At 42.6% G+C, this 25,379-nt stretch overlaps 1 protein-coding gene across 3 annotated transcripts in view; it reads left to right on the top strand.

The window, feature by feature from the left end:
* Nucleotides 1–229: 229 nt before the first annotated feature.
* NAV2 (neuron navigator 2) overlaps nucleotides 230–25,379 on the top strand; it is a 233,064-nt gene continuing 207,914 nt past the window's right edge. For 2 of the 3 annotated variants that reach the window (XM_075094971.1, XM_075094973.1), the window contains exon 1: nucleotides 230–1,342. In XM_075094971.1, coding sequence (XP_074951072.1) covers nucleotides 1,085–1,342 — 258 coding nt within the window. In that variant the 5' untranslated portion in view covers nucleotides 230–1,084. The remainder of the gene's footprint in view (nucleotides 1,343–25,379) is intronic. The other variant, XM_075094974.1, reaches the window with a different exon arrangement.

Here is a 25,379-nt window from a genome sequence, read left to right as displayed (position 1 = left end):
GCAGAAAGAGGGTTTGTTTTTTGGTGGGTTTTTTTTTTTCGTTTTGTTTTGTTCCTGCTACCAGCAGGCAGGGCCAAGCCGGGGGCCGCCCTGCCTGCACCGTGCCGGCCGGGCAGCCGCCGCCCCCGGCCCCCCCGGTCCCCCCCGGTCCCTCCCGGGTCCCCCCCGGTCCCCCCGCGGCAGCAGCCCGGGAGGATGCGCTGAGCAGCGCCGGGCGGGAGCCCGCTCCACTGCGGGAGGGGAAGATGAGCTGGCGGCCGCTTTCCCTTTCCGTCTGACAGCTGAATGACCTTTTATTTTATTTTATTTTATTTTCCTCCAGGTTTTCATCACCAGCACTGGGGGAGCCAGGAAATTTTGTGGCCGCTGGCATATTTTTATTTACAATTGCTGTCAGTGGACATTTCTCCTCCTCCTCCAGCATCGTCATCCTGTTCACAGCTATTAAGGCTTAAGAAGCTTGATTCTCTAAGGCTCGTATCCAAGGGCATCAGTCATTAACACACTGAGCTACATCTGCTTCTTGGCTAAGACTGAAGAAAGACATCTTAAGCTGGAAATCCTGCTCGCTTGCTCGCCTGCTCTCTAGTGCAGACGGAAGGGGAAGCATATGCAGCAGCAGGTTCCTTTTTTATTTTTTTTATTCCAAAAGGCTGCCTCAGTTTGGAGATGCGGTGACAAGATAATGGAGTGAAAGTCTCCTATTTCCAGGGAAGAAAATTACAGGAGTCAGCCAGAGGAAGGAAGGAGCGAGTTAAATAACCGCAGAAATAGGAAGGAGGACAGTGGTGAAGAACTGAAAATAAAATTAGAGGAAACAGGTGGAAGGCTGGCATAAAGCTGAGAGATATTTTGAGGCTGAAAGTGGCTTGGGGTTGTGTTTTTCTTTTTCTCTTGCCTTTTGTTTTTTTCCTTCTTTTTATTATTGGTTTTAAATTCTAAGCTGGTTTTGGAGATCCCTGCAGTAAACCAGGCTGCTTTAGTGTAGAGCAGCTTCCCCAACGTGTCCTTTTCTCTCTCTCTGCCTGCTGTCTCTGCTGTTGCTGCTGCTGACAGAAACGTGTTAGGAAAGCAGAAAGAGAAAATGCCAGCCATCCTGGTAGCCTCCAAAATGAAATCGGGACTACCTAAACCCGTACACAGCGCTGCTCCAATCCTGCATGTCCCAACAGCCAGGACCATCCCACAGCCCTGTTACCTGAAGTTTGGGAACAAGGTGGAGGTGACGAAGCCATTATATTCCAGCCAGATTCCTCTCAAATCTCCTAATGGACAAGAAAACACAGGAGATGGACTCCCACCAAGGAAGAGTAGCTCAGTAGAAAATGGATTTGACACACAGGTTAGAAGGCACCGAACGCTGGGGAGGTGTATGCGGGAATTTATTTCTGTATTGAATGTGTGCAGCGGGTTTTCTGAGGTAGATAGTGGCGCGAACAGCAGTGAGAGAAGGGAGGTATGCGTGTGTGTGCAATGACATCTGTCTGCAGTGGTGGGATGTTTTATATTCCGCATAGTGGCATGTGTTACCGAGGATGGCTTTGTAATTCTGTCAGCATGGTAGAGCTGATGGTGGGGTGGTGAGGGATGGTGCGGTGCGTGCTGTTTGCCTGTGTTCCCTCCTCTAGTGCCTTTGCTTGAACTCGGGGGGGTTTGTGGAAGGGAGATGGTAGAGATGCTGTTTATGGGGTGTGCTCTTTGTGTTCTTTCTGTGGGTGCTAATTGTAATGGCTGGGTTGGGTGCCTGGGTTGGGGAAAGCTTGCTGGGTGTCATGAATGTGTTTTGTGTTTGGTCATGTACTGTACCGGAGTGTTAGCTGTGTGAACGGTTTGTATTTGTAGTTGTGTGGGGAGTGAATGGGAGGCAGTGCATGATGCTAAATTACATTATGCGTGTCATTCTCAGTACAGCTAAATTAAATAGATTATGCAGGAAACAAATAGTCAAGTGGAATTGTCTGTTTTAATGCTCTACGTGCACGATCTCATAGACGCAGCACATGATCAATATGCATCTTCTAGATTTCCCTTCAATATGTTTCAGTTTTGTAACGTGTTTTTATATATGCTGCTTCCTGTATAGGGAAGAGCAATGTACGTTCTTCAGCTCGTTTAATTTTTGTCGGCATAGTGCCGTTTTCAGGACGGCTCGGATCGCCTCGTACTGCTGATGCCCCAGCGTGCTCAACAGCACTGTAAGCAGATAGTATGTGTTAGCGTGCGACGGTGTGAGCAAAGCAGATGGTCTGCTGCAGCAAGCAGAATTCATTAACGTTATATAGAGATTGCTGTATAGCAGTGTGATGTATTTTGGCAACAGCCATATACATTGCAAGCTGCTTCTACGGATACCTGAGCCCGGGAGAAGGCGACAGTGTTGTACTGGCGTATGGAAATGATGACAGATACTTACCTTTTCTCTTCTCTTTTCCTTCCTCAAGGAATAATGGGTCATCCCTACCATCTAGCTTTTGAAATCTGTGGCCTCGTAACCCTGCTCTCTTAAGACAAGTGCGACTACTGATTGGGCGTGTTTGGCCCCGTGCCCTGAATTTTAGGATATTGCTGCACTTTGGTTGCTGGTAGATGGGATGACGTATCGGGCTGCTCAGGCCAGAGGAATATAACTGTAGCAGTTCCTGAGGGACTGAGAGCAGGAAAAGGAGACAGACGTGTATTGGTGGCAGGGTGGTGGCAGCAGACAGACTGACCTGCACATCTTGCTCTTAAGGGAGAGAAATAAGTACTCTTATTTTTTTTTTCCCTTGCACTAGAATCTGTCCTTGTGATTATGAAATCTCAGCAAAATCTCATTCTGTGCTGTTCTTTCTCTCAGGCACGCCTTGGTTTCTGCATAGAAATTTACATTCCTGCAAAAGTGATTGTTATTCATAAATACTTTCTGGTCTTATCATAGGTTATAATCAGAGAGATCCTGCCAGTGGTAGCCGTTTGCAGCAGGAAGGGGAATACTAGGGTGGTTTTAACCCTTATTCATATGTGAAACAAACCCCATTTTTTTAATATCCTGATGATGAAAGGGTCTTCATGCTACCTTCTTGTATTTAAACAGGGAGTGATTTTGGCCAAAGGAATTGCAGATAATTTTGAGTTTTGAATAACTTCAGCAGTGGGAGAAACCCTAAGCTTTGTCTTTCTCAGTAACCTCATTTGGGTAGCAGTCTTAGCAGATGCCCAGCACCTTTTAAGGTGTGAAGCAGTGAGGCTTGTTTTACTATCCATTATCTTGAATAAACACAGACCTTTTTTGTTATTCTTATTGATCCAGCTTTGATCCCTCTGCCCGCATAAGCACGCAGGTTTTTGCCATTCAAGGTAGTAATTTGGAATGTCAGCCTATATCTAAAGGGAGATGTTTCCAGAACAGTTGTATCAAGGGCAATGTTCTTTTCTTTTTCTACCATCCCTCCCTCCCAAGGGAGGAGGAACCGGATGGATGGACAGCTGTCAGATGGTATGGCAGCAGCTGAAGCATTTTTATCTTGGAAAACCTTCAGCTACATTCAGGTATAGAAGTGCTTTCTGATAATAAGCTTAGTAAGGTTTAGTCTTAAACACTGCACTAGGACTATCTCAAGAATCATAGACAAGCCCTATGAGGGTGATCACTTGCTTCTCTCGGTATTTTATCTTAAGCACCAATGTGGCCCTCACCATTTTACTGTGCAGGCACCTGGCATCCCCTGCGAGGGTGGGGAGTTATGTTCTTATTGTGGCATTTAGAGTTTAGATCCACGAGTAGGACTGATACCAAATGCTTTGACGCCTGTCTTTTGTAGACCTTGGTCCCCACATGGAGTTTGCAGCCCACAGGGAAGGACATGGTATCTTCCTGTGTGGGTGGAGGGAGAATTAAAAAGAGCTTGTGATGCTTGAACCAAAAACTGAGGAGGAGAAATAAAAATGACCAGAATCTATTTAACTTGTGCTGTAATCTTTGCTGAGGCTTGACCTGGAATTTTCAGCCCCAAACTCTCTCTTGGAGTTAGAAGCGTAAGCTATTTCCATCAAAACCCACGGTGATATCAGGCGACTTCCAACATGAGTGGCAGAGAAGCATTGCTTTTGTACAGCTGCTCAGCAGTTAGAGCATTCACTCAGAAGGTGGGATATCTGAGTTCGGTTTCTATTTCAACACGAGGGAGTTCAAATTCCTATCATATCTCTGGAGGGTTTCATAATCAACAAGCCACAGGATGTTCTGGGAGTATTTTAGGGAGGCGCTCTTAATCCTGCTGAAGTTGGTCCTCTTTGCACTGTATAACACAAAATTCAGTCGCGTGTACAGGATAAGGACCGAGAGCAACTTGACCTCACCTTTAGGACATCTGCTTACAGGGAAAGAGATCGTGGGAGGGATGAAGCAGATAGGTTACATACCTTTAAGTATTTGTGTATATGAATTTTTCTCTCTCATCATGGTGTATATATACTTTCACTTTGAATCTCTATGCAGCTTTTTCCCTGCGCTTAGTTAGATTATTCTGGAGAAGAGGCTGTGTCTAGCGCATGGAGCAGAAGTCACAATGTGAAGATACCAGACCACGTTCTAATGCTGTTTTACCATGTTTCTAGCCACCAGTGCTAGGTTCATGAGCTTTTTTGGTGCCAGGTGGTACCTATTTTGAGCCTGGTTCTTCAGAGAACATGGGCACTGCAGATGGTTTTCATTAAAGTACTCATTTAACAAAAAAAAAAAAAAGCTGAAAATCAAGGTGTCCCACTCGAGAAATGTGGTATCAGAGAAAACTTATTTTTATATATTTTCTTCTTTTTTTTTTTAATATTTTGGTTGTTCTTCTTGATATGGTTTTACATGTGTAAGCTGGATTTTACAGTGACTGGAAGTTTTGTGCCTTAAGGCCATATAAGGGCAGTGTGTTGTTTAAAATGCTGTGCAATTTATAAAAAGCATTCTTCAGAGTGGTTCAGAGGTGCTTTCCAAAGAAAGGTCTGAGGGTTTTAGCATCAAGCCCGTTGTAAATGCTAGTCGGAAATCTGCAGTCGATGAATCACGGCAGTATCATTCCTGTTTTATTGTTCCTGATATACGCACTCCATTCATTTTTCCATATTAAATTCCCTGTGTTGTGCACAACAGTATCCTACTGTTGCACTGGTGCTTATTTTGTCTAATTTGAAAACACCGCCAATAAATTGTACCCGTATTTAGAGAGCGTTGTTTTGGAAATATTTAACTGTGTTACCAGAGAAACTTCCGTCAAGTAGATAACAAGATAGTTACCTCTCATACACAAAATGGTATTTATTAGTTGTTCTGAAAAAGTAATAAGTATTTGGCTACTAAATTTGCATTACTTTTTAAAGACAGAAGCCATTGCCAATTAGAAGTCCGTGGGCACGGTAAAATTGTTCATGCAGGGTGCAAGAAGAAAGATACCGTTCCAGGAATATAGTCTGTTGCTGTGTTATTGTGAAAGCCACCGAAGGAGGTGATGGATTTAATTACTGTGTTTATTCCTGGTATGTTGTATTCTTTAGCTTCTTGATTTTCATTCTCTGGAGAACCTGAAAAATAATTACTGTTTGCATCTTAAGTAACTGTAGCAGTCCTAAAAGCACTGGGACCTTACTAAGGCGTTGGTCCCACCCTTCCACTAAAACACTTCAAGTTGACAGGCATCTGTTTAACCTGGTCTTAAAGTATGTGTATTCAGCAATTACCCACAACTGGCCTTAATGTTTGGCTGGGAGGGGTTGGGGTGGGATTTGTTATTTCTTTGCAAATGTCTTTGCGGTATTCGTCTGCTGAAAGTTAGGCAGTTTATCCTCTCCTGGTGGACATGGAAGGCAGATGCTTACTAGGTGTTACCATGTTCTCCCTCGCTTTTCTTCCTCTATGCTAGGCAAACCTAATTCTTTTAGCCTTATCTCTCAGAATTTCTAGAACTCTTACAACTCCTTGTGCTATCTACTGAACTCTTTTCAGTTTGCCTAGACCTTGTTTTAAGAATTCAGTTCAAAACTAGATAGATATTATTGTCTGCAGTAAAACCACCCTGTTCAGCTATATTTTTCTTCACATTGCTTTCCCAATTTGTGACGATCATGGTGAGCAGGGCATCCACGATCTGGGGCGTCTACCATCTGGGGCATTTGAGATCTCCCCATTTTCTAGTCTTACACTAGATTTTTCTTCTGGTGATGTAGTTGTCCTTTCCTAATTTGTGAAGATCATCTACATCTGGGTTTTCTTGAACTGGGGTACACTCCAAAAACATTTGCGATACCCATCGAGGTTAGAAATGTCCCTGGGTTTTTCTCATTAGCCATTCTGTAGTCCAAGTCAATGACTATGGTATGGAATGGGATTGCTGGAGGAGCTCCATTACAGATCCCTGCAAAAAAATTCCATTGGATAGCTAATGGTTGATAGTACGCTACTGAAAAAAAATTCAGGGAGTTTTTCAGTCAGTTGTGTGCTGCCTTGATGTACTCTAGCTGCTCACAAATTGATTACTTAATAAGTTGCTCCAGTATTTTTCTGCACTTCAAATTTAGGCTCACATCAACTGTTTCATGAGCCACATGTGACTTGCAGTCTGTTGGCTGGCTATTGGCTAGCCTTCTCTGCCTCGCTACGCCTGTTCCCATGCCATTAGCAATCCAAATGAAGCCATGGAGTTCAGATATTAGTAATTACTTTTCTATATTTTAATTAACTTTATCAGAAGTCGTTTATACCTCCATATCACTGTCTTGCTAATGTGAAGCTTCATAGAGAGAAAGATTAATAAAGCATATTGCAGAGAAATTATGCCTTCCTTTCTTACATGCATTAGCCATTTTTATGGCTTCACAGTTTTACTACAGAGCCTTCTTGCAGAAGGGATAGGAATTGAGCAAGTCTTTATCTGGACCCAATTTTAAGTCAGATGTACATCAGCTGGTCTCAGTGCCATTATGTGAGCTGCCTCAGTGGTATAACATTGGGTCTCGCTGCCACTGCTTAGCTAATTATAGAAGAAATTATGAGAAATGTGGCCAATAATACTGATAACCATGAAGAATAGATTTTGCAATGTTGGAAGAAACCAAATGAGGTCACATTTGGGATGTCTACAAAGGAGACATTTTACTGAAGAGTTGGGAAAATCTAAGTCAAACTATAGTTTCAGGCTATCAAAAAGATAATACAAAAATAATTTTAAATTGGCATTAATTTTAATGAGCTTGCTTATGTAATTTTAGTTACATACTTAACTACATTCCTACCAAAAACCCATTGCTGTATCTTGCTTTCTGATGGATTATATTTTTTTTGACACACTGTAAGCAATCTGAGGCAATTAAGTAGCCAAATTCCTCTTCTATTTATGATTGCAATGGTTTTGATAATATGTTTACAGGTATATATGGGTGAATAGTAATTTGTTAGGAGGTTGTTCCAAATGAAATGTTACCAGATAGAAAACAAATCGTGAGTTTTTTTATTGTGATTATTAACATGGAGCTTTCAGTGATCTGTCTTTTAATATAAAAAGCTACTTCGTTTTAGTGCCCTGCATTTGAACAAAAGATGTGAGATGGCACTATAAACACAGGAGGTTCTTTCATCATTGGGTTTTCTTTTAGAGTGTGCAAAGGGTCACTTGGAATTCAAACTTCCATTCACTTATTAATTATACTGGATAAAGAGTGAAAATGTTTTTTGATCTCATTTCAGTTTGTGACAGTTCTTGAATAAAAGAGCATTCGGTCATCGTGTAATGTTCCTTCCCGAGTTCAGTGCCTTCACTGTTGAATTGTCCAGGCTGCGATTTCCAAGAATTGGATATTCAAGATGGGATGTTGTTGAGTTAATAATGCTGCTGTTAAATTCACTCAAGCTTGTACTGCCCATGGTTAGTTATTTGAAACACTCATTTAATATGACCTTTTTTCCTGCATCCAATTTATTTTAATTTTTATGCTATTTCTCTGGTCTCTGATAATAGGTAATATCTAAGGGGCTTCCAAATTTTAATATTCTTAACCTAAGAGCACTCCTTAGAGGTAGGGATATTGTTCTTGTTTTATAAATTAATGTCTAAGGCACAAAGAGACTTACCCAAGGTCATAAAGTCTGTAGCGCTATAGAAAATTACTAGCTAGTCCCCTGACTATTATATTATCTTTCTCATTTGCTGCTACTTGTTAATCAGTTCAAAATGCTTATGCATATGGTGTCCATGTGTTCTCCCTCCGTCCTTGAAACTGCTAGCTTACTCCATAAAATTCTTTCTTCAGTGCACACTCTTCAACAGAGAAGCATTAAGTCTTTCTACCTATCCAACCACCAGCTGATAGAATCATGGAATCATTTAGGTTGGAAAAGTCCTTTAAAATCATCGAGTCCAACTGTAGACTGAACACTGCCAAGTCTGCCACTCAACCATGTCCCTAAGCACCACGTCTATACACATTTTAAATGCCTCCAGGGATGGTGACTCAACCACCTCTCAGGGCAGCCTGTTCCAATGCCTGACAACCCTTCCAGTAAAGTAATATTTCCTCCCGTGGTGCAACTTCAGGCCATTTCCTCTCACTTCTTACCTGGGAGAAGAGACCAACACCCACCTCACTACAACCTCCTCTCAGGTAGTTGCAGAGAGCGATAAGGTCTCCTCTCAGCCTCCTCTTCTCCAGGCTAAACACCCCCAGCTCCTTCAGGGCACCATCCCTGCCCTGCTCCTGCTGGCCACCCCAGTGCTGACACAAGCCCGGGTGCTGTTGGCCTCCTTGGCCACCCGGGCACTGCTGGCTCATGCCCAGCCGGCTGTCAGCCAGCACCCCCAGGGCCTTCTCCGCCGGGCACTTCCCAGCCCCTCTGCCCCAAGCCTGTAGCATTGCCTGGGACTGGTGTGACCCAAGTGCAGGACCCGGCACTTGGCCTTGTTAAACCTCGTACAATTGGCCTTGGCCCTATGATCCAGCCTGTCCAGATCCCTCTGCAGAGCCTTTCTGCCCTCGAGCAGATCAACACACCCACCCAATTTGATGTCATCTGCAAACTTACTGAGGATGCATATTGGCATGCTTTATGGAGCTCATCATAAAGCAATATTCTCTAGTCTTCTGCAAAATACTCCTATCAAAAATCAGGCAGTGTGAAATATCAAACGTATCCTAAAGGAATCTCCCAGACATGCAGAGAGATACAAGCATATTAGTAGAGGAGAACAACAGATACTGCTTTTAAAAAGTCCTGGCAAAGAAAAAAAAATTATAACGAAGGGGTCTGGTAAACAAAACATGAACCTTTCCTAAGTTTCAAGTACCTGACAAGTACCAAAAAGAAAGAAAATTGTGAGACCACCACCACCACCTGTGCTCTTTTTGTCTTGTCAGAGGGCATCAGAAAAGAAAGCCTTTATTTTATTGAGATAGGAAGGGTGGATTCAGTTCTTGGTTTTGGAAATTTAGGGCTGGTTTTGGCTATTTTTGATTTCCTTTCAAGAGTCCTTTGAGAAACATTGTCTACTCTGTAATTCCAGTTTCCAGGTTATCTCATCACTAGATTTAAATCTGTTTAATTTCTAGAGTATTTTAATGCTTTTAGCCTACAACTCCCTTTATCCTCCCAAAGTGGAAGAACTTAAGGAGGGTTTTAAATCAATAACGATTTGATTGGAACTCTGCAAGCTTGCAACATGGAATGAATATTATAAGTGCTGTTTAAGAAGATACCGTTTTGAATAAAGTGATACCTGGGCCTTTAATGGAAGGACAGAAAGCACATCCTTCCATTTTTTTCTCCAATCCTTTCCGCTCATTTAAACTTTGGGGCTAAACTTTTTACTTGCGTTCTGGTATAAATCAGGAGAGTGGTCTTAAAATTTAACCCATTCATTTATTTTTCCCTTGCAGCAAACTATAGAATCTCAGCCAAACTCAGATTCATTCTCCTGAGAAGTTTACCTGGCTAAATATACTCTTCTTGACTATTATTTTTAGAAACTTCTATATCTGAAGTATATAAATGGTCAGGTTTAATGTGTATTATTAGACATGAACTGTTGGTACATTTTGTAACAGGAAGCTGCGGGTTTTCCATTCACCAAGAATTCAGTCAAAAACTTGGCACTTGTATGCCTCTAATTTTATCTGTAAATTGTTCTTTCTGAAATAGTTTGTGGAAACATTCTCAGTTTCTTCAGTTTTGTGAAGCATAGGCATGGAAATAACTGCTAAAACTTAAAACAAATAAACCATTTATCAAAATAAATAATTGAGAAAACAGGTCACTTCTTATTTTAAAGTAGGCTGACATCTGAAATGTTACTTTGAGTCCACCTTTTTTTTCCTCTCAAAAATATTTTTAGGTGTGTTATCCTTGGATTACTTTTCATTTTACTTTGGGGTTATTTTAGAATTGGAAGCAGTGTGTGGGAAAACAATACATGAAAGGAAAAAATATCTAACTTCTGGATTTCAAACTACAATTTTACCAGGACTTTTGCCCCTATGCATGTTCAGTTTTGGACTCTAATATCATCATATTTTGACAACGTCTTGTTACTCCCATGGCCTCTTCTTAAATTTTACCCTGTGTTCATCGCTTGTCTTGAATATTTCCTTAAGTCCTTCCCCTATTCTCAGCTTGTGGGGGTTATTTCCTCTACAGTTACGGCTAGAAGTTGCCATATTCTCTCTCTCATAGCTGGAAGGAGTCCTAAATTGCCTTATTTTTCCTGTCCTGTCACTGATATTGGTCCATTTCTTCTGTCTTGTCCTTTACGTAATGACCACCATGGTATAATCCAAAAGTGTGTAGTGGTGAATTAATGTTCATGGTGTAGGCCTCAGGACTGCCTGCAGGTAGCAGACCATAGCAAGGCTGTATTGGAGGAACTAGCAGCTGTAAAGAGGGTCCGTGGGCTATTCTTCAATAGCAGGCATTGAGGTTTAATTTTACACAAGCAAGAAAGAAAACTTAGAAACTAGGGATTGGCAGGTATTGGTTTGGTAGCAATAGTGCTATGCTTCACAAGAAAACATGGTCAGGTCTCTGAGACATGAATTCTTGGGCAATAAGTTGATAGTTTCATTGGTGTTTTCTCTGAAAGTGGAAGTTGGTCTATTCATAAAAGTACTAAATACTCTTAGTCCTTCCTTCAAGCTGTGGGAGCTCACAGGAGTGGAGGCCAAGGTACTTGACTTGCTGCTCCCTCCATGCCGTGAGTGGGGGAAGGACAGGTTCTTAGGCACGATGGTCCCGGAGGGACAGGGGACTGGGCTGTAAAGCCTTCTTGGAGAAACCCAGAGATGTTTGTTTCACCTGCCTGACAAGGAAGTTATCTAATTATACACAGCCAGGCTTTCTCATGTTATATAAACAAAACAAAATGCAAACAGAAAACCCAACGCTTGACAGGCTGGCTGACTTACACAGCTGCAGAAGTACCTGTTCTCAGTGCTGGGATCTTGTTGATTTGGTCAGGCTTTCTTCAAATGAAAGGACCCAACTAACTTTCTCAATCCTTTCCATGTTCCTCTTCCTCTCCCTAATAATGCTGTAAGAGCCGACAAGGCCTTTTTGCTAACGGGCAACTACTTTTTTCAGAGTTGCATAGGAAGAAAACCTCCAAGATGGCTGGCTGAGGATACCCGTGCTTTGTTTTTGGGAGAAGAGGAAAAGGTGTATGATAGTCTAGAATTGTAATTGGTTTTGTATTCAGCACTTTGCAGTGTGTTTTAAGTCTCTGACAGAGCTCTTTGGAGGCTGTTCTTCAAACTAATGGGATATTGAATACGGTAGTCTCATTGCCACAAGATGTGGGGGTCTGTAATATTTCCTAGAGTCTGAGCCTCCTCATAATCCATTTGAATGCTCTGCCATTTGGACAACTGGGAGACATTCTCAGTTGTAAAGACTGTTGTAGTAATATCTTTTTGTTTCACTTAATGAGGTGAATCTTCCCTGATAGGATCACCTATCATCTACTGAAAGTGCTGCCCAGATGTTATTTCTCTGCCATCTATTAATTCCATGTACTTGCTCATTGGTAGAACAAAATTAATACCCTGGTAGGATTTCATGTTGTTGATCTAGCTTGTGTGCTGACATTTTACGGTGAACATGGATACTGAGACTTTGTTACACCTGTATATCTTGAAACAAATCTTTAGAAGCGGATTGCTTTTTCTTCAGCCATGCCCACTTGAACCATGTCCACTGTTAGAAACGACAGGTAACTTTAGTACTGATAAGCTAAACACTCGATTTGTACAAGTATTTTTAAAAGACTGCAACAGCTGTCTTTCCACGTCATATCTATTTTAGTTGTTTCTCAGATTATGACATTAATTACCGGGAAGTAAATTTCTAATCAACTTGTGCAAGGGGTCTAGCAAATTTGCCTTCTCTGGCAGATAGGCAACTATCAGGCATAGTAATGTGAGGTCAAGCAGACACAAAGGTTCATGTCGTGTTTTTTGGAGTCAGAAATCGTCCTTAGCCAACGTAACATGATTCAAAGTTGTATTTTACTAGAGAAATGTGATGTGAGAACAGTATTTGTACATGTGTGTTGGAGGTTAAAGACCTGGAACAGATGCAGAGGACACATTTGCACCCACAAAGATCAGTGTGCAACGTTGAATATAGCTGGTGGAAACAATAATGGATTGTTCTGGTAAGACAAATTTGATTCTGTTATAAATTATTCTTCATTTTAGAGAGTCTTATGGATATTTAAGTCTTCAGAAAGAATTTTTAAAATGTCACGTGTGTTTCAAGATCAAATGTGCGTAGGCCATTTGAAGCAATAGCTTAGGAACGGGCTTCTCTGTTTTTTGCTCGATAATCGTGGGTCAGTCTGCTTCTCAGGACAGCCATCCATATTCCAAACTTGTCCGTGGCTTAACTGGGACGGATTATTTTGGGAAGGAGCATTGCTACATCTTACTCCTCTGAGATGGGCTCTGGAGCACCCAGGGGTCTGATCCTCCAGGTAATGTGCCAAACAAGCACCGCCAAGGAAAGCAGGCAAAAAGGTGCCTGTCCTCTAGCATGGAGCTGGAAAGAGGAGGCAGCAGAGTCCTATTTATCCCTACACGACCGTGCCAGGGGAATTCTAATGAATCTGCTTTAATTTACAAAACAAAACCACTTCTGCTTTTCAAGAGGGAAGAGCAGCGGTTGCCTAGGATCCCGTTTCCAAGCAGTCAGATACAAACTTCCCTCCCTGCAGCACTGGAAATTTTCCTTTCGGTCGCCTGTAACACTTAGCCTTTTGGCCTTTTACCTGGTAGGGTTTGGGCCACATGGAGTGATTTGTTTTGAGGATTTAATACTTAAGATTCCAAACCACTGAATGGAAATCTAGTTGCCGTACAGAGCAGAAATATTTGGAAGAGGATCTGTTTGTGAATGAAAATGTCACATACTTTAATAATGGAAGCACCTTCTGCAAGTGAGACTTACCCAGGATTTCCTCCTTTCCCTGTGGTCACTCCTCACAGTGCCCCCAGGCAGTGGGAAACACTGTGAATATTGGGACAGATTTGGAGGTTCAGTGCCTCTCTGCGAGATGTTTGCCTCTGGGGATCCACTGGCCAAGCTGTAGTAGATGCCTGCAGCAGAGGAAAGCACAGAGAGACCCCAGACTCTCTGGGCACCCCAGGCCATGAAGGGAACCCAGCCAGCCCTGTGTGCGGCTGCCTTTGGATGGAGGAGCAGGTACCAAAGGGCCTGCAAGGTGAGGGGAGCTGGGCCTGGCTGCTGTGTCATGTCCTTGCCACCAGCTCTCCAAGCCTTGGGTGTTGGGGGTCAGCGAGGGTCCTGCGATGGGCTTTCAGCTGCCTCTGCCACAGGTTGCTTTTGGGATCCTGGAGAAGATGTTCCTCTTGTGGGTGTATTTTGGCTTAAAGGCATTACGGTGGTGAGACTTGGAAGACCAACCGTGTTGGAAGTGTATGGAGTTGTGGTGCATGTGCAGTATTGGGCACTGGGATGTAATGCCCGTGGGTCATACCCACCGGTGGTTTGGTTTATCAGGTTGGATAGCGAGGTGGCTCTATCTTAGTTTTAACACAGGAATCAACTCCAGCTTCCCCTCGTTGATCAGGTTACTTGCCACAGTAGGCACTTGAAAAGGGAGAAAAAAAGAAAGAAGGAAAATAAAAGGGGGGAAAAGAGGCATATGAAAGAACCTGGAATCAAAAAAACAGTTGACAAAGCTCCTAGACTACTTAGGAACAGATTCTTCACTCTCTTATACACAGGTTCAGATTTGCGCTGAAACTTAATCTGTTGGCCACCACAACGTGAACTACATAAGATTTAGTCCTTTTTATTGCTGCCTGAGCTCTCTGAGATTCAGCAGAAGAGGGGTTTGCATTGAACAAACACAAATTTTTATCTGCTGTCTTCACAGCCTGAGAAATGTCCGTTGGTGTGAGACATTATGGTGGGGACCGATGCCACCCTCGGCTGCTGTGTCAGCATTTCTGAGCCGATGGCCCATCAGATCCACTCAGTGTTTATTATGCAGCATTAGGCAAAGAGAGATTTGAAAGTTCAGTGTTCCACTGGCAAATCATTTAATTTTAGATAACTTTGCAGTGGTTCTTAGCAGCTTATATAAATGGATTTTCAAAAAATAAAAGCCTTGGGCTTTCTGTGCATGTGTGCACATTTTGGACATATGAACAGTGCCTGTGGTGGAAGGAGTCTCTTGTAAACCATCTTGTGAATAGCTGCAGCATCGCTCGGTGCCGTTACCCTCCCTCCTCCTTTCTTCTCTGACAGCAGCTGAAATGGCAGGGCTTGGTTTGGCCAGTACTTTGCATCATTTATAGCAATGCTTTTAAATGCTGGGCTGAAATGGATGGTAGCTCGGCTAATTTGCATGATTTAAAATGCCAGCTCGGTTTAATGTAGAGCAGCTGGTATATGCTTAACTCCTTCAGGAGAAAACTTAATACCAGCAGATCGCATTATCCGGGGCTACGCTACTTTTATTTATTTATTTATTCTGTCTCTTCGCTGCTTCCCAGAACATTTGTAGAGATTGTCTACGCATTGCTGGAGAAGGGCTTTGCTCTCTGTTGAAATTTCTGTATCTCACAGAGTTCACAAAGGAAGAAAATGGTCCTGCCATGTGACAAATGCTTGTTGCAACTTCCTGAGCATCCACTTACACTGACCTTAGCAGATAGGGCTCTGAATTAAGATGTGACATGATGAAGGATGGCGAGATTAGTTGGAAGAGGGACAGGTGTAGAGGCCTGGATTACATGGATTACTGCATACTCAATTTCTTAGGGTTAAATTTCAAGGTTGAAAATGGCTAATTCCACAATTACGGAATTAGGACGTGCCGTGCTGTTCCTCTTGGTGCTGTGCCGGCAGCCAGAGTCACCTTGTGAGGGACAGAAGAGTTGGAGGATCAAAGAATCCTTTTGCTCCCCTGAAATAATTAGCACAGCCTCAGTGAGAGGATGGAGGGAGCATAATCTTTTAATACCAACCCTTCTCAAAATTGACCTTGTCTCAGGCAGATTCAGCTTCTCGCAGAGGAACAGATGTGTGATAGAGTCACTCTTACTGCGTCAGAAATGCTGGCACAGGATTTCATCCTCTGCCAAAATTCTCTTGCCTTTCCATAGGCGATGAGCCTCTTGTGCTGAAGAACTCTGAATGTGCCTTTGGACAAACTGCGAGATATTGTGCGATGAAAACAAGACTTTACGAAGTCACGGCTGTCTTAAGGCAGTTACAATGGAGCTGGAAATTGTTTATTTCTCTCAAGTCACGACTTGAGCTGAGGTTTCTCAGGGAAGAGTAGTTTCAAATGGTCAGTTCTGAAGACCCTTACTAGTTTCAAGCACAAGTCATTAAGCTAGAGAGAAAACATATCTGTCAGGTTCTTTTGACACCCATAAATCCTTCAATATTGCATCTGAAGCTTAAGCATTTCTATTACGCTTTTTAAACCTTTGTGTTAGAAGATACCACGTAGTTATTCAATTGCCATCAGGGCTGTATTTGGTGTATACGGTATGAATGTCACGTTGGTACAACAGAAAGGACAAGTCTTCCCTAATGAAAACTGATTATCGTTGTCTTTGTTGTGAAAGGGAAGCCACTAAGAAGATGACATCCTATAATCTTCTTCCATAAATGTAGACAAGATAAATTGCCCTCAGTGATGAAATACTTCATTATTTCATCTCATGTTGTCCATGTGTAAGATCATTAGCATGCCTGCATGCTGTGGAAGATGATAGCCCTGTATTACGGAATCAAATTATTTCTGTTGTAGTGTATGTATACTACAACTCAGTTGAACCCCTGAATGTTTTTGATGTATAACGTGGAAATAATTTCAGCCGTTTGAGGAAAAGGCTTGCTCATGGTTACTTCTAAAGGCAGTGAGTTTAGTTAAGCAACATATATCCATCCTTTAAACAGAAACCGTTTTGTGACAGTTTAGAAGGTGCCATTATAGCTGAGGTAAAATAGTGCGGCTTAGTAACTGGTTGTCGGGGACCAGGTCAAAACTTTAAAAAAATAATGCTATTTGTGGTTTTCAAGTCTGACTCTAGGGTTCTGGAACGGGAGCAAATTAGTCAACTTTTCATTTACGCTGTGTATGAGAGCTGACTGCGAGTTAGTAAGTCCTCACCAACCATATCACTTGGGTGTTTTAAGTATTATTTGTTTTCTATTTATAACTAAGGGATAAATTTGTTTCTTTTAATACTTTTCCATTGGTTAATACAAACTTTTCAGGGATCCAGGCTTGACCTCTAATGCTATTTCATTCCTTACTATTTTCCACCGCAGATATTTTTAACTTGCTGTTTTTAGGACTTTTCCAACTGGTCAAAAGGTTAGGAAAGCCAGTTCCACCAGACTGGACGTGCTGTGAAAAAGCTTGAAAGAACGATAAGACTAGTTTTTATGGCACCTTCAGTTTGAGCTGTGCCTCCCTGCCAGGAAGGGTTTCGGTCCTTAAAGGGCAGGGAGGATGCAGTGGTGAGCGTGTGAGCCCTGAAGACCCAAGGCCATCAGTGTAGCTTCAGACTGGTCACCTGAGTCACCTCATTATTGCCTGCTGCAGTTTGTCAACAGCAACTTTCTTATCTCACAGGTGTTCTGCAGAGATAAATCCATTATAATTCCAAGCAGCTCAGGTAAAGCGATACCTGGAGCCATGAAATTACCTTAAATAGCAGCGTGACTCTCAAGCCTTCGTGCTTCAGTATGATCTGCTTTTTCCTTATCATTGGGTTTTTTTTTTCCCTTAAGGTAATACTGGAATCAAAGCAAGAGATACTTGATGTAAAATCCTTTCCACTAATGATTTATGGATTTTAATAAAACTTGTGAAGATACAAGGCACATCATTACGTCTTTGTTAGGAGAAGGTTCTCAACTATAAACAGACACCATTACTTTTGGCTGTGTCTTCTGAAAACAACAATCTACCCTTTAATGCTGAAAATAATTTAAAGAGAAGATAAGAATCAAAGAGCTGTATACACTATTTCAAATTATAATGAGGAGTTTGTGGGCTGTGGGTTACCATCTGCACTCTGCTTCCTTGCCATCTGCCCACAAGGAGAAAATCACTAGCGGAGAAAATAGTAGGATGTCCTGCAATTACGAAGCCACATAACCACCAGTTTCACATGAAGACCTTGTGAGGTTTGTAATGAAACCCAAGCCTTTGATAGTGCTGCCGTGAAAAGGAAAAGAATGTAAAAAAGGCCGTTGAGATTTTGGAGGACTGAAAAAGGGGGTTTTAAGCCCCATGAATTGCATGATTGACCACATTAGCAGAAGCAAGGAATCTGCAGGGTGTTAATTCATAGCATGTAGCATGGTCAGCTGAGAACTATCTGTGAGGGCTGGAATTATGCTAATTTATGCAGTTCACATTGCTACTGCAGTTTAAAAATAGCTTCGTTTCTAGAGAACTAGAGCTACCGTATTGCTGTGTGCAGCAGGTTGACTTTGCTTTTAGCTTTGCAAATCTTACCAGCTTGAACACAGAGCAAAAAACCTACCTATGTGGTCTTTTCTTGTGGAGGTCTGGCCGGTTCTACCGCATTGCATCGCTTCCATTTGAGAGACTGAAAGGAAAATGTTTATCCTCTGGCTTAGAAATGGCACAGAGGTACTAGTGGATGCTGTGAATAGCCGCAGTATTAGGCCTGAGGCTTGAACGCCCAGAAGAATAGTTCAGATTAAAGTATGTTTTGGATTTCTTGGTATCTGGTTTTGTTTTCCAGAGCTTGACACCTGTCGCTCAGATGTGTGGTGCTTTGGAGTACCTTCAGGAGGTATTTGACTCGCTTTCTGCCACTCTACACAACATCGGTTTTGGTGCTTGTGGGATATACGAGAGGGGAAAAACCCTCCATGTATTAGTTTTGATTAAAACCAATTGTCAAGTTGTCATATTGCAACTGAATTTCCAATGAGTGGGGGTGAAAGTGTGAAATAACAAGCATGTCGCAGCTGGAGTCAGTGGGTAATTTCATATTCTGATTTGTTTTAAATTCTGAAGGAGCTAGAATATATTTTGCAGTTAAAGTAATAATTTAGCTTTATGAATAAAGTTGCAGACAATATGGGAACTGGTTTTAAAGACTAGAGTAACTCAGGACAAGAAGTCCTGGTGCATGACTTGCATTTGAACAGCTGTTCCTCTGACGAGAAGGTGGCAATGGGTTTTGCCTGCCAGCACATAATCTTTCTGGTGGCTTTACTGCTGCATAGATAAATCCTTTGCACCCTAAGGATGAATGCGCTCAGTTTTAGAAGTCTACAGTGATGGGTGGAAGCCAAGAAAATATGATTCCTTTTCTTCCTCCGCCTTCTGTTGTCTTCAGTCACATTTCCTTTCCCAGTCTTGGGATAAGACTTTTTCAAAAGTGTTAATGCTTCAAGCCCTCCCCCAGTTAGTGGATGTGCCTTAACATTTTGCAGCTGGCTGCTTCTCGTCCCCTCCCAGTCATTTAACTCAGCCCTTCCTGATTAAGCTGGGGGGGAACTGGCTGCTGTTGCTAATGAGCCTTAAGAAGCTGCACATGAGCTGGGTGCTTCCCTTCTGCTTCCTAGTGCATCGCCATAGCAGGGAAAGTCAGAGTAGAGCATGGGCTTCTGCTGGAAAAATTGGGAGGCTTCAGGTAGCTGTTGCTTCCAGAGGGGGACCAAGGTATGATCTAGATCTCTGTGCTGGACAGAACTGGCAGGGTTTTATGGTTTGCCATATGCATCTATATTGGTTAATACCTTGTAGGTGAAACAACGCACAGGAGAGAGATTGCGTAGGTCAGATATTAAATGATAATTTTAAATTGGCTCATGTTTTGTTAAAACACTTTCTCTAATTCAGCTCAGGAATGATTGCTAACCTCTAGTGAGGATCCATAGTTGGTGCAGAAAGAGATGTGGGTGTTAATCCAGCTCACTTAGCAGAAAAATCTTAACAGAGAACAAATGGTTACACTGCAAATTATTCAGGGTCTGCTTTAGGATTGTATGAAATGTCTTTTGGTCCGGTCAGTGAGTTCATCCATGCAGGCCAGAAGCGCGACTGCAAGGGAAAGAGTGCACTGCTGATCTTTGTGGTGCTGGAGTTGGGAGTTACTGGTAGTGTGAAGTCATTCGGCATGGGGTCAGCCTGGAAGTAAGCCTGAAAAGCAGGTGTAGATCAATGACTCTGATTTTTGCCTACCTTATTGTAATTCTAAATGGGATACTGGTGAGGTCAGATCAGAGATGTAACTTTGGATATGAATTTACCTAGGAATATATTCTTCCTACAACTCAGTTTAAAAAAAAAAAAACTAAAACAAAAAACACAAACACCACCACCCCAAAAGAAACCAAAACAAAAGAAAAAAAACCAAAGCAAACCACCCACAGATTTGTTTATTAAACAGCCCGAGAAGTTTAGAAGCTGTGGTCCTGGGATACTGGAGGAGCCCAGATCACTTTTTGACTTGCAGCCTCATAATCCAGTGTGGTGCCTGCAACTGTACTTGTGTTTGCAGTGGGAATTAATTTCCCTACACCAAGCCACCTCAGCCTCTTGGTCAAACTTAAACAAAATAACGGGTAAAATAAGACCATCAGGCCCTAACCCACTTATGCAGAAAACTCACTGAAAGCTGAGGAGTATAAGCACCCTTTTTGATTTAGCTTTCTGTCCAAATACAGGCCTGGTGTATTTCTGTTCCACGAAGTAACAAAAACAGAAGCGATGGTGCCCTGTGCTAGCGGAAAATAAGTGGACTACAGGTAATGGGTGATTCAGGGCTGCATCGTTCCCTCCCTGAACCGAAATTCCCTGAAAGGGGGTGGATTTGCAGCGGTAGGCGAATGTGGCAGATAGCCTGCATGAGGCAGCTCTGCCTTCCGTGAGAAAGAGCAGGATTTGCAAGGTTGGAAGTGATCGTTGGTGGATTCTTGAGAGCTACTTAGGTTTTACCCAATCTTTGGACTCTCTCATTAAATAGGCATAGCTGTGGGCGTTCTTTGTATTATACATGGTTAGTCTGACACTGAATTTATCTACTGGCAAATAAAAAAAGCTTAGGATAGGGCTGAGTGAAAAGAAAAAGCGTATGAGCAGTTCCTACAGCAGGCTTGCTGTCGGACGGGTTAGCTGGGCTGCTATTGCCACCTGGTGGTGTGAACAAAACCAAGCAAGACCTCATTTTTTTCAGCGTCCTCAGATTAGTCGCAAGGGAATTAAGTAGCTATTGGTTATCAGTTAGAATTATTGTAGATACCCACAGATCATTCTTTCAATGAGGAAAAAAAAAAATCCCCTGTATTTTTATGGACAACATTTATTTTGGGCATAGGCAATGCTGTAACATAAAAAAAAAAAAAAAAAAAAGAATTGAACCTTTCTTTGAGCATCATCAAATTCTGAATAGCGGCAAGTTTGGGGGGAGCTGGTTGCAATGTGTGAGAGGTGATTGGTGTGGGTAGCCCTCCAGGTGGAGAGTATCTGCTCCTGGTAGGACCTGAGCTGCCCACGTCTGTATTTGGTGGGGGAAGCTCTGCCTTGTTTGTGCAGAGACACTTTGCTCCGAGCAAGGTGGGCAGTAGCTACCGGTCCATAGGTTTTCACATGGGCTGGGTAACATATAGTATGTATAGCTGCCGTCGCTCTGGTGCAGCTAAGGCAGCGGCAGGCCAGTGGGTAGAATCTGAATTTCTCTTAATTGATCCTCACACCTAATTGTATCAAGTTCAGTGCTGGTGGTTGGCTTCAGCAAGCACCTGGTTTCCTTTGGATTGCCAGCCACAAGCACTTGTCTGGCTGGAAACCCATCAAATAAGTAAGATTTGTGAATCCGGAATGTGCCTTTCCTAATACCGGGTGGCATGGCAGACATCGAACAGGAGGTAACGTGATGTCCTCCGAGCGTCTCTGTTAGAAACATGCTGCAATTTGGTGGCATATGGAAGCAGAGTTAATGAATGTCTCTGAATTGCTTCAGCATGGTCCAGTCACTGCATTACCAGTGCAAATTTGATTTCCGTAAGTGATTAGTGTCTTATCTTGCCGAAATTAGAGGATCATTATCAAATTATGACTTCTTTCACTTAACATTGTGACTTAATTGCCCTTTCATTATATAGCGTTTTATCGCAATCCTTTTAGTAGGGGAACACTGTTTAAGTTGTAGTTACAAAGGAAAAGGAGATCCCCGTTCAACCCCTCGTGTTCGGTGACAAAGCTGCGCTCTGTAGCTTAATCTGTAGATTCCCTGTCTCTGCAAAACATCTGCATCTGCTGGAGTGTTTCAGAGCTTGGTAATGTTTCCCAGTGAAGTACTGGCATAGGTTATTTGCTATGAATCTTTCAGGCAGCACTTAAGAGTTAAGGTCGTCTTTGTTGTGTATGGAAATCGGGTCTGACCTAAATGTCTTTCCCTCTGCTGTAGCTGCCATTTACTATGCTACAAAACCTTTATTTTGGGGAAAAATGTAAATCCATTGAAGTCACAAGCATTTCCTCAGGATTTTGGCTGAGAAATTCCATGTGCTGTTAGATCTTTCAGGATGAAAGAAAACTATTTGAGATAGGGGGGGAAATGCTTTTGAAGCAACTATACTGTCCTTGTGCCATCTTTGGGTTGCCAAAGAAGCATCCCAGGACTCCCCACGTTTCAGAGGCATCAGGTCCATAACGATAGCGGAACGGAGAGTACCAGACGATCGGCCCAAGGCACCCCAGCAGAGCGCTGCCCGGTAGCCACGGAGCAAACCTCCGCTGGCAGCAGACCAGATGTAGGAAATCGGACTTAATGTATAGACTCCCAAGACAGTTATATGGGCCACTTGTAGTAATTTTTACTTCTCCCATTAGCAAGTCCTTTCCCCTTTTGTTTTTACCAATACGGTTAATAAGGCAGAGTGAGCTGATTTTACAGGACCTGAAATATGCCTAAATGATTCGCCTCATGTACGAAGTCGCTCGCCTCACAAATGTCAAATGCAGATTTCACTCTGGTCGTTCAAGCATTTTTGGCTTGATTTCGGCTTTCAAGTATTTTCAGCTGCAGGAGACCATTCTGACTAGAAAGCAGAGTTATTTTGTAACTTGCTGTTCTGTATTGTTACTAAGGCTTATTTGATTTGTAGGCTTATTAGCAGGAATCATAGTTCGGCCTAGAAGCAGTTAAAGCAGCAGGAAGCAGAACAGTCTTTTTGTCTGTCAGTTGTTAACAATTTCAGTTATTAATATTCCCTGAAATGGAAGCCAGACCTTATTTCTCATGTGTGATGGTTGGGGTTTTTTTTCTCTCTGGTTCGTATGTGCCTAATCCTTGCAGTACTTGGAAAATGAATTAGATCACAGCGGTACGGCACACGCTGCTTACAGTGATCCTAGATTGTAACGTGCAATAAAAATGGACAAAAGGAAATATATTGAGTTTGCACTGTCTTTTCTTTAGCAAAGATTATTTTTTTTTGTTACTGGACGCTCCTAGTCCGTTCTGTGGTTCTGCTAGAGTGCCAGAGGGCCTTTGAAGAGCATCGCCCTTCCCAACCCTCCCGTGAGCACCTTCCTTCTCTCTTTCATCCCGGGTTCTGTTCCCGCTGGATGCAGCAGGCAAAAGGTGGTGGCACGAAGGTGGCTGGGTGCAGCCTGGGTTTTTAGGTGGCTGTTACTGCCCCTGTGAGCGTGTGGCTTCTCAGTTGAAAGGCAGGCAGCGAGTGGAGTACCGGCACCCCCAGGGCGAGTTAGAGTTGTCCTGGTGCTATTAGGCCATGCTCAGAGGATGCCAGAAGCCCAAGCTGAAGTGTTTAGCTGAGCTGTCTGTTAGTAACAGGTAAAAGTAGGTTGAAGTGAACTTATTTAAGGACACTTCTGTTGTGCTTGCCTTTTAGATTTAAGACCACTCAATGAAATCTTAAGGGAACAATATCTGACCGGAATGTTTCAAATGTAGACTGAAGGTAGCAGGATGACAAAGCCTGGATTCCTTAGCCTATGTAATCTTACCTGCACGTTTCAGTTTACCCAAAGAGAACCCTAACTTTTTATTGTCCAGGAATGCTCTTTGTCTATGAGAGAAGCCATAGACAAACCGTAAGAGTAGAACACCTAAGTTTTGGAAGGCATCCCGAGGCAGGTGTCCCTTTTTACCTAGCTCTCTTCCCTACTCCTCTCATTCCAGTTCTTGGACTTCAGTGAACCACAACTCAAGGTTTCCAAAACCTTGGTAGTGCTGTGGTGCTGTTTGCAAGAATGCTTCCCATGTAGCTGTGGGTTTGGGAGAGCTGTGCTGTGTCGTGCTAGAGAGGGGCTCTGTGTTGCTGAGCAAGGGTTGGTGGAATGCTGCTGCTTCTGGGCTAAGAACTTAGAGAGTAAACCAAGCACCATTAATAATATTTATCTGCAGAGGAAAATAATAATACTTGTTCTCAGGTTCATTTCTTTTTACTACTCACACCAGTGAAGTGCTGAACTGTAACAGCAGCAAATCTTCCTGGTTTTCTGTTGGTCCACAATTTGACCTCTGTAGCTACCCTAAAGGTTGGAAATTAACCTTGTTTTCAGAGGCTGGTTGCCTGCTCCTAGCTTGTGCAGAGGAAGCATGCTAACTTACAGCACGAGAGGTACGCATTAATGTGGTTTGTCTCACATCCGTGAGATGTTAACGCACGAATAGAAATTACTTCTGCTCATTTTGTGAACAAACTGTGTCTTGTGAGTGGACTACTTGGCCTCTTCCCACCAGAACTTTCAGGGTGAGGCATCTGTTGTGTCACCAACATGTAGCCTTCGTCCCAAGCACAGATGATGTTCCTGTTGCTTCAATGGGAAGAAATACAGAGTTAAAACTTTTTCTCAAACGTAAGCAGGATAAAGGAAAAGGGATAAATCAGGCATAAAATACGTACTTCAAACCTCACCCTTAAAATCAGACTTATGACTAGCTTAGTATTCTCTAATATTTTAGGTGCTGTTACGCAGCACCAGGAGACTCATCAGCTGCATCAGTGACTTTACACGGTCACTTATGAAAACCTGGTCACAGTGAATCGCAGGCTCAAGGTTACAGGCGCACAGTGCTTCGTGAAGCTCTTTCTGGGCAGGTTGATGTTCCCCTCTGAAGTAAACCTGAAAGGAAAATATATTTCCAGCCTTTCTGGTAATAAAGCTAGCTTTCAGTGTCAACTGCTGCAGTCATATTTTTACGGGAATGAGGAATGTACCATTCAAGCCATAGCCCACAGGGCTGGGTGAAATATTTGCTTTGTTTTATTTCCACAGGTGACCTTTTCCAAGAGAGAGGTACAAAATGTAAATGCTGACTTGGACTTTCTGAGTTTAAAAAGTTAACCAAACAAATAATTAGTCTCTTTTATACCTCATTAGTGGCCTGATTCTGTACCATCACCATAATGGGTTTATCGGCAAGAAGTGTGCCAGAGAAGAGGAATGTGTCTGAGCACTTTATGAAGGTATATTTTTACCAGCAGCATTGCGTAAATGATGAGCGGCACCACTAAAATCGATGTAAACCTTGTCTTAATAATGTTGGATTCTGAAAACATTTCAGTGGGAATATTCCTGCTAGGCAGTCAGGTTTCATCTCGGTTATTTTCATTTAGACAATTGTGTTGAGACCCTTCAAGGTTCTCGGGTGTGACGTCAACATTAAAAAAAACTGGAGCACAAAGATAATGCTGAGATCCCTCCAAAAAGCTATGTGTTGCCTTCAAGTTGGGAGCTAAAGCTTTTTCTTTATTTTCAATATCAGAACAGGGAACCAGCCTCTTAAATGTTAACTCATCAATCACATGAAGCCACCTCTTGTTGGAAATATTAAACTGTGCTGCTGCGGCATTAGACTTTTGCCTTTGC

Source organism: Phalacrocorax aristotelis, chromosome 5 (assembly GCF_949628215.1).
Source record: "Phalacrocorax aristotelis chromosome 5, bGulAri2.1, whole genome shotgun sequence".
NCBI lineage: Eukaryota > Metazoa > Chordata > Aves > Suliformes > Phalacrocoracidae > Phalacrocorax > Phalacrocorax aristotelis.
The sequence above is the reverse complement of the archived record's forward strand: the minus strand, read 5'-3'. Positions and strand labels throughout refer to the sequence as shown.